Source organism: Neomonachus schauinslandi, chromosome 9 (assembly GCF_002201575.2).
Source record: "Neomonachus schauinslandi chromosome 9, ASM220157v2, whole genome shotgun sequence".
Lineage (NCBI taxonomy): Eukaryota > Metazoa > Chordata > Mammalia > Carnivora > Phocidae > Neomonachus > Neomonachus schauinslandi.
In genome coordinates this window covers 44,342,591-44,351,640 of record NC_058411.1, presented here as the reverse complement: position 1 = coordinate 44,351,640, position 9,050 = coordinate 44,342,591, and the positions used below count along the sequence as shown (strand labels likewise).

Genomic DNA, 9,050 nt, shown 5'->3' with positions numbered 1-9,050 from the left:
CTAGTTAAGGTACACAAAAGAAGCCTGTGGAAATCACTCAGCAACTCGACATTTGTGTTTGACCCCAACCAACTGGAATCTGAAGGTTGCAAGTGTCAAGGTCGGTTCTGAGCCTAGTAACCTAACTGAATAGGTTTCAATTTGGTAATTACTATATTTAGATAATTCTGCCTCCCTGTCCCATAGCCCTCAGTTCCCAAGAAAACCAGTGCAGTAAGTCAGGGCAAGAAAATGAGGGGCACACATTGAGTCCAGTAGGAAACTGCTCAACCAATGACTTCTGAGTGTATGAGACAGCTCTTAAGCATGTCTTTCCTTCTCTGGGTCACAACTGACTTGCTCCAGAGAAGGCACATATTCCACAGATGACTAAATCAGGTGGGCACAAGTCCTTCAGTATAAAATTGTCTGAGCCCTAGATGTCAGTCAGGTAACCCAAGGAGCATTCTCTTTAGTATGGGGACCACAACATTTGAGACTTAAAGAAATCAGTAAAAATCTTAATGAAATTTGGAAATTATAGCCAGGCTACTTAAAATTACCTGAGGATAATTATGTCAGTCTTGGACCCAGCTCACTTTCACACAGAAGGGAAGGCGATCCACATTACCATGCATATAAACCATACATTTGAGATCTTAAATATGTTATGGTCATTAAATTTTCTGAAATGAAGAACAACAGAAGGAAAAATAAAAGCTGTATGAAAATATGCAAATATATGAACAAAAGCTGAAAAACAACACAGAAAAACATAAAGAGTTGTTTTTGGATGATGAGGCTCCAAGTAAATTTGCTTTCTTATAAATTTCTTTAAAATATTTAAATACAGACTAGAAACAATAGAAGGAAGAAGACATGGTTGCATTTAAGCAACTAGAATGAGATCTTACAATTGCACATTGAATACCTGAGTCTGAACTTTCTGGGGGTGAAGTTAATGCTTTGGGTTATATAGTTCTCACTGACCAATTAAAAAGGGTTTGCAAGTCAGTTTTCAAAATATACACCTTTTCTAACTTTGGAATCCTAGGTGAATTCAAGGGATATTGGATATATCCTTAACCATACCTGTTGTTATCCTTAAAAAACAGCACTACATTATTTTTCAGAATAATCAATATAAGTCTAAGCCAAATTGAATTCAATTAGAAATTTTCTTTCCCTCTCTCTACTCTCCCTCCCCCCTCCCCGCAAAGTGCATATCTTTGGACTCTTACCCTGGGTCCTACCTTAATAAAAACGGCTTTGAAAACAAATGACAAGGATTAAAAATTAAATCAGCATAAAGCTTAAGAGGAACAGAGTTATACATTTTCTCAACTGAATTATGGGCAACTATGCACAGGATGGAGTCAGTTGCTGGTACCAGAGGGACAGAGAAACGATGTCAGGAGTAAAGAATAGAATCCAGTATTTTAAACTCTCAATCAGTATGCTGTGGATCCTGAGGAAAATTATCTGCTGGCCATGGATTCAGTTAATAAAACTGAAAAAACATATTGCTGAGGTACTGACAATGAAACTATGCAAAACCAGAATCTCTTTGCACCCTGGCAAAAGGGGATTCAAGTACTTATGATGGGGGGGGGGGACCTTGTCATTTTTAAATATTTCCATTAGAAACCAAGTTATAAAAGGTCAAGAGAGATCAATGAGATCTTTTCTTCAGAAACTGTGGCAAAACCGACTGAAATCGAGGCTTAAGAAATTCTCATTAGTAACAAAACTCAGCAAATTATTGTTCCATCTTGTCTTCTTTTCCTCAAATTTCACATTTTTGAAGTAAACATTTCTATAGTAATGAATCCTATAGTATTATATTTTCTGAATAGTTCTGAACAACGTAACAGCATTTATATTTTACTCAGGGTTCTTAGAGACTATTTTGAAGAGAGAGAAAAAGCAGAGACAATTGGAACCTGATTCAGTTGATACCTCAGGTAAAGTGACTTATGAATTCTAATTTCAAGTGGCTTCCTCAGTGAGCAGATACTCTGATTTCTTTTTCTAGGCTTGACTAAATGTTGCATACCTTGAGTTTTCTTATTTTTCAAATTTTCCAGTTTTTTAAAAATATTAGAGCAATTGACGATTTTTCCTAAAACCAGCCACTTTGCTTCATGGGCAATCACTGCAGTTTTGAATTGTGTATTTATTCTGCCACTAAGTGTTGAAAACATGGGGAAATGGGGCCACTGGGGCCACATTTGTAACCACTCTGAATGTATTTCCAGTTTTCAGAATGGTGCTAGTCTATCTCAGATAATATGCCTGAATAATTCTACATCGATTCTACTTTGGCAGTCCCCCAGTTATCCTAAATTCCTCCAGGGCATACTAACAACTTTCTGATTTCTCGGGTAATGTAAGGTCACCAGCGTAGCTTTTGTATTATCTTTTCATTTAAAAAAGAGAATGTGTGTACATTTTATACAATTTGCTGTGTCTTGAAGCAAAAGTATCACGGAGCACAAAGAGTTTGGAGACTTGTGCCTCAAGTTTTATTTTCCTTGATTCATCTTAGGGGTCACCATTTTGAGCTCTGGCCTTTGGGTGGTGGGTGAAGGTATGGGCACTGTGCGTCTCTGGGAGGCCCAAAGGCCCAGAGGAGGTCAGCTGAGGTGCTGTCAAGTATTATGGGCTTGGCATCTCATTTCTGAAAGAAATCAGTCAACCCATTCTTGCACACCCTCGGCCTCTACTGTTCTCCTTCACTGCAGTGGGGAGTAATGGAGGCAATTCAGCCGGACCCCAGGGCCCTGTGCATCCCGAGGAGGCTGGGAGGGCAGCTAGTGGGACCTGACGTCCGACCCTCCGTCAGTGGGTCTGTTCTCCACTCACCCGCGCTCCCAGTTTGTCACTCCAAGATGCGGACCCACTATGAGCTCTGTGCAAGCAGAGCCTCGCTGCTCCCTCATGTCTGCTTTCCGCCCCGCACAGAAAACGCCGAAAGATCTCGACCCTTCTTACGCCCCTCCACCCTTCCACCCGGGTGAGCTTTTTCCCCAGACTCCACCGCTCCGCACGGCCGCTTGACCCCATTTCACGTTAAATGTGCCGAGGACCCGCCCTTAGGACCGGCGCGCACTAATCAGATCCATCTGTCTTTGGAGAAAGAGTTTCACCTGAGCTCCGGGGCCCAGAGTGCGGACGAGCCGGACGGGTGGTCAGCTCGGGTGGCGCGGCGAGCGGGGGGAACCTGAAATCCGCAGCCCGCATGGAAGGAGGCTGCGAGGAGCCAGCCCGCCGAGCGTCTCCCGCGCGGCCGTCGAGCGCACAGTCCAGTCCCCGGCGGGGAGGACGCCCCCTGGCGCCCCCGCCGCCGCCGGCCGGGGGAGCTCCGGGAGCAGGCGCGGGGCGGGGCCTGTCGGGCCGGATCTTGACGTGCGTCCAAGGCCGGGTGATTATTGGGGTCTGCCAGCGCCGCGGCTGCCCAGAGTCCTCTCAGTGTGGTGCTGCCCGGCGGCAAGGGGGTGGTGGAATGAAGCACGGTCAAGACAGAAAACAAAGTCAGCAGGTCACCTGGCAGGTTCTGAGCGCCTTATGCAACGAAAGCCGGGGAATGTGTGATGCGTTCCGGGCCCTTACTCCCTTCCCCTCTTTTTTCTTAAGCTCCTAGGAAGCCGGTTCCAGTTTAAAGGTTGGGTAGGGATCGACCCAGCAGCTCTTCTAATGTGGTTACGACTTTGCTGAACTCCTCAAGAGCGATTCTCCCTCGCCATCTTTCTTCAAGTAAAGGGAACATTTCTCTGGGAAAGAGAAACTGGGGGTGGGGGGCGGGGTGGCAGGCTTGATCCAAAAGCGATGCCAAGTATCAGTCTACAACTTCCATAAAGTACTCCCAAAAATATAACACTGAACCCTAAATTAAATCATCCCCACACACATTCAACCCCTTATGTCCCCGGGCCTCAGGACTGTGCCTTCAAACAGAATTTAAAGAGTTAAAGCTGGCCGTAGCTCGTTTTTCATGCTAGCATTTGTGGCATTAGGACTATTTTGTTAACTAGGTATATGCAATTCACAGAATTTCACGGTAAATTCCCCAGACCAAATATTTGGCTGAACAAATAAACAACATTATCCATTCCTGAAAATAAGCCAGTAGAAGGAGGGGGAGGTTGGGGGGCAGGGTGGTTGCTAGAAAGTGACCTGAGCCCGGCAACCACCAGGCTCCGGATTCGCCCTCTGATAATTTGTCCAAGCGCCAGAGATCTGCGTGCGGGTTCCTTTCCAATAATACGGACATTTCAGAAAGTTGCTGGAAATCGGGCAAAACAAATCAAGGCCGCCTGAGGGGAACCCATAATGGGCTTCCCCTAAATGATTTATTCGACCTCCATACCATTAATCAAAGGGGCAGCGACCTGGGGGGCTTGAAGAGGGGAGCAGTATCCCTCTCGCGGGGAGTTTGGAGGAACTGTGGAGTCTTGCTGCCTTTGCCTGGGGCTCTGATCTCCTCTCTCCACCTGCGCTCTCCGGGGAGCTGGGGCTTTGGCAACCGCTCTACTTCTATTTTTATTGGTTTCCACTAAGCTGCTCCTTTTGGAAGATTGTAGGACTTTAGTAATTAAAAACAAAAATGAATCCTGCCTCACCCGAACCCCCCAAGAGCACATGGAAGAGTTGTGTACATGAATGCAGGGGGTGCACACACACACACCCCCACCACCACTACCACTGGTACCTTCCACCTTCATGAGGGAGAAATGCACTCCTATCAGCCCACCTCACACAGACTATACAAAGACACAGCTTTTGCCCCCAAACCTACCCAAACCTATGCAGGAAAAAGTACACACATAAGAAATGAACCTAAGCAGGCCAAAATGCCAAGGCTTAATTTAGTTGTTAGTGGCAAGTAAGAAAAAGCAAAGGTCTCTTCCTCTGGTCCTCTTAGCTTTTACATACATGTCATTCCAGAGAGCCAGTTCTCTGCCTTAATGGCAAGTCCCTAACTGAGGGATACTCAACATAGTAGCATTTTCCTTCTTGGCCAGAAATTGGGCTTTTTCCTGGAAGAAACCCTGGCTTTGAGTAGCACATCCACTAGGTATCTCACTTTCTGCCCAGCTCTAGAGAAGGGGAGCTGGCATTTGACTTGAGATTGCATAAAGGACACAATGTTTTCACAGTGCCTCCTTAGAAATTTTGACCCTTCAGTTTCTGATCCCATTGCCATCCAGCCCAAACTGTTAGAATTTCGAACTCCATGAAGGCCTTCATGTGGGGAATAGGAGACAAGGGGTTAAAGTCAAGAAACACTGGAGAATTCCACCATGTGGCATATTAAAATATGGTCACCAAACTTTTCAAAGGTAAGGCACATTATTTATTCTATTGAATAAAACCCACTTCACCACCACCCCCAAATCCTGTACACACACACACAAACACACAAACATGTGCAAATTAGTTTTGGTTTGAAAATACAACATTGGTGCCTGTCATGACTGGAGACACCCTAGGGTATCATAAAAGCTGTGATGGGAGTTATTCCCTAGAGTTGAGACTCTATCCATCACCCTCAGCTGAGACGCACCTCTAACAGGTGAGCAAAAACAAAAGATGTACAAGGAGCCCAAAACTGAGTCTTTAATCTGGCCTACTCCTTTCATCCCACTGTTTCTCCAAGGCATGTGTCATCCAGATGGGAGAGGATACTGTGTCCTTGTTAACGTTAAATAGAAATGGAAAACAATTCATCCTGGCAATTACCATCTCTCTACCATCAGTTTACTTCCTGTCCCTCCAACTTAACCACCTCCAGTTACCACCCTCTGACTTCCATCCTGCCCCCAACCCCTCAACAGGAAAAAAGTCTCATTCAAAAGAGATGGGGGCAGAAGGAAAAAGGATTAAAGAGAAAAGGAACAGTGTACCTTTAAAATAATGACTCATTTTATTTTTTCTTTTAATATGTAGTTATAAATATATTTTGTCAAAATATATGATCAATATGGTCAAAACATTTGCACGTAAAGTCATAAATAAGGTCAAGGTGAATGTTTAGGTTTTTTTTCCTTTTTTTTTTTTTTTAAGATAAAAGTCCAGCTATAAGGAAGCAGTCTGTGTAGTGTGTGGATGAGTGGACGGGAACGTGTATGTCCCCAAGGACTGCCTGATCTCAGCGACACCCACATCCCTCTACTACCATCTCCTGATAATTTTTCAGTACCACCTTGTCATACTCATCCAGGTACAGCATGGAGATGGCACTCAGTTCGGTGGGAACACAACAGGCTTTGGGGATACTGGAGTTGACAGAGTTGACCAGGGTCTGCACGATGGCATGGTTGGTTGAGTTGAGGTGGTCGGCCAGTGGAAAGGGGCAGTCCCCGTGGCAGTAGAAGGCCTGGTAGCCTGGTGGGGCCACAATCCAGTCATTCCAGCCTACATCGCTGAAGTCCACATAAAGTGAGTGGCGCCGGCAGTTCTTATTCTTCTTCCGGGCCCGCTGTGGGTGATGCTTGGGGCTCCGCTTGGCCCTCTGGCGTCGGGTCAAGGCATGTCCACGGCCATCATGGCCAAAAGTGACCAGGAGGGGCCGGAGCTGGGCCCAATCCCCACTCCCTTGAGGTAACGATCGGCTAATCCTGACATGCTGGCCCTGGTGGGTCCGTGTCTGATGGAGGTGAGTCACCTCAATGGCCAGCCCGTAGTTCGGCTGCTTCTCCCGGGTCCAACGAAGGACCGCAGGGCTCACATCAAAAGTTTCCCACCGTGTCACATTGTGGTGGACCAGTCTCGTGTCCAGTAGTCGTGTGATGAGGTGCCCAGGCGCCACTTCTGCCGGGGGCTTCATAACCTCATAAATGTTTATTCGGTGGAAGCCCTGCTCCCAGTCAGGGCCCTGGTTCACCTGCTCCCGGAAGAGTCGAAGCTCTGCAGAGGAGATCACCTCGTTCTCTGGGATGCTGCTGAGGTTAAAGAGGAAACGAAAAGCAGAGTTTTCGCTGGTCCCTGGGATGTTCTCCAAATGTTCTAGGCACAGTCGAGGAGGAAAAGGAAAAAGGAAAAGAAAAAAAAAATAAAAGCACATTAACTTTTTTGAGAAATCGTAAAGTCAAGAAATAGCTTCAGTCAAGAAGCTTTGGGTGATGAGTGCTGAATTTTGCTTACATAGTGGAAGCCTATTTGGAGAAATAAGCATATCTTTTAATTTGAAGGAGCAGATAAATGGGCTGCTAGCAAGCCAGCAAAACTTAGCTAGCATTCAGCAAGCACCAAAGACAGAAAGTATCTCCCAACCTCCTTTATATGTCTAATAATTTCCATGTGTCAACTCCTTACTCCACCACCATCAGACTCCCCTTTTAAAGCTCTCTTGGCTTTGTGTACACAGTTTTCTTTACAAGTGGTTATAAAGAAAAAGGGGGGCCAACAGAGCAGAGGCAGGAGGAAACATGCACAAAACTACCCTCTCCTTCTTCTTCAACTTTCGAGTATGTTACTAAACATTTCCCCAGCGATCTTGGAAACACAGAGCATGCCTTGTTGATCATGTTACAGAGGGGAAAATAAATTCCAACACAGTAATGATGCTGGTGGATTAATAACTCAGATTTACTTTGGAAAAGAAACATCCGCTAGGAAACATTCAGATCGGATTACAAGGCCCCTATTGAATAAACCTGAAAAACACACAGCTGTAATATTAAATTCAGTAGGTGCTTTGAAAAAAAAACGGGCAGAAAACCTGGCAAAAAAGGCTTTGATATAGCAAAAACACACCGCAGGGGCTAGCCCACGTCTGAGCGGTGTCATTCCCCTTCCCCCGAACCCCTCCCCTCTGTCTCCAAAAAATAAATTCAGCCACAGCTCTTGGAGGTAAGCAGCTCTGCTCCCCGGCCTCCAGGATTTGGGGCTTTGATGTAACCTGAACTCTTCCCCCACCCAGGGCTTCCACTGCCCCACCGACCAGCCCTACTGGCCCTCCCCGGCCCAGGACGCTCCGCAGGGGCTGACCTTCGTGGTGGAAGCTCCTCACGGTGTTGGCCCTACTGGCTGGGCGCTCAGGATACTCCAGACCGATGCTATGGATCTGCTCTTCCTCCTCCTCCTCCCCAGACTGGAGCCGGTAAAGATCCCGCATGTAATCTGGGATGACGGCGCTCTTGCTAGGCTGCGGGCGGCGGCGCAGCCCGAACATCTGCAGAAGTGTAGCCTCGAAGTCCCGCAGGAGCTCATGGCTCTGCCCTGAGCGGCGTCCTCCCGCGTGGCCCTGAATCTCGGCGACTTTTTTCTTCCCCGTCTCAGGTATCAAACTAGCATGGCTCGAGCCTCCTAGCAGGACTTGGCATAATAAAACGACCATCAGCATTCGGTTACCAGGAATCATGGTGTCTCTGGGGAGGGGGAGGAGGTGGAAGGTTAAAGAATAAATAAACACCAATAACGAGAGAGAAATAGAGATGTCTCTGCGTATGCGTATAAGGCCAGCGATGGAGGGTCAAGATGTAAAACAGGTCAGAAAGATCAAGTTTGTGTCTTCTCCCTCACACACCCCCACCAGCACCAGCTGCAGCCATGCACGGCCTGAAAGTAGGAATTGCCCTGTAATTACTTGGTCTAACTTGTTTACAGTCAAATAACCCCAAATCAGATAGCCTCCATCCTGTTAATCTTTTTTTGTCCCAAGTGCTATCTGAGCCATGATCTCAGCTTGGTTTCTTCAAGGATAAACAGTTAACATTGAGGGGGTAAAAAAGGGTGGGGGAGGGAGAACTAAAATGCCATCGCTCTCCACTTCAGACCTTCAGCCTCTCTCCCTCTTCCTCCACCCTCCTTCTTCCTCCGCCCTCGGAGCCCAACTTCCACAACTTCCAGCTGGTTCGGAGCAGGAGGGTGGGCGAAGACACAGGGCGGCGAGGTCCAGAGACTGAGACTGAGAACGTGGTCTGGGAGCTGACCGAGTGAGTGGCTTGACGGTTTATTTTACTGTGGCTGATGAATTTGAAATGCCCAGCAAAAAGCATCTGATCGCGTCCGCTCACTCACTCTCAGGAAAGCGGGGGGGGGGGGGGGGGGGGGGGGGGGGGGGGGGG

The 9,050-nt window shown here is 47.0% G+C and overlaps 1 protein-coding gene across 2 annotated transcripts in view; it reads right to left on the bottom strand.

Annotated features, from left to right (window-relative positions):
• Positions 1–5,882: 5,882 nt before the first annotated feature.
• BMP4 (bone morphogenetic protein 4) overlaps positions 5,883–9,050 on the bottom strand; it is a 7,085-nt gene continuing 3,917 nt past the window's right edge. Inside the window, exons 3-4 of one of the 2 annotated variants that reach the window (XM_021701405.2) lie at positions 7,972–8,298; positions 5,883–6,987 (exon numbers count right to left, since the gene is read on the bottom strand). In XM_021701405.2, the coding sequence (XP_021557080.1) occupies positions 6,131–6,987; positions 7,972–8,298 (1,184 nt within the window). In that variant the 3' untranslated portion in view covers positions 5,883–6,130. Of the gene's footprint in view, positions 6,988–7,971; positions 8,352–9,050 lie in introns of both variants that reach the window. The other variant, XM_021701404.2, reaches the window with a different exon arrangement.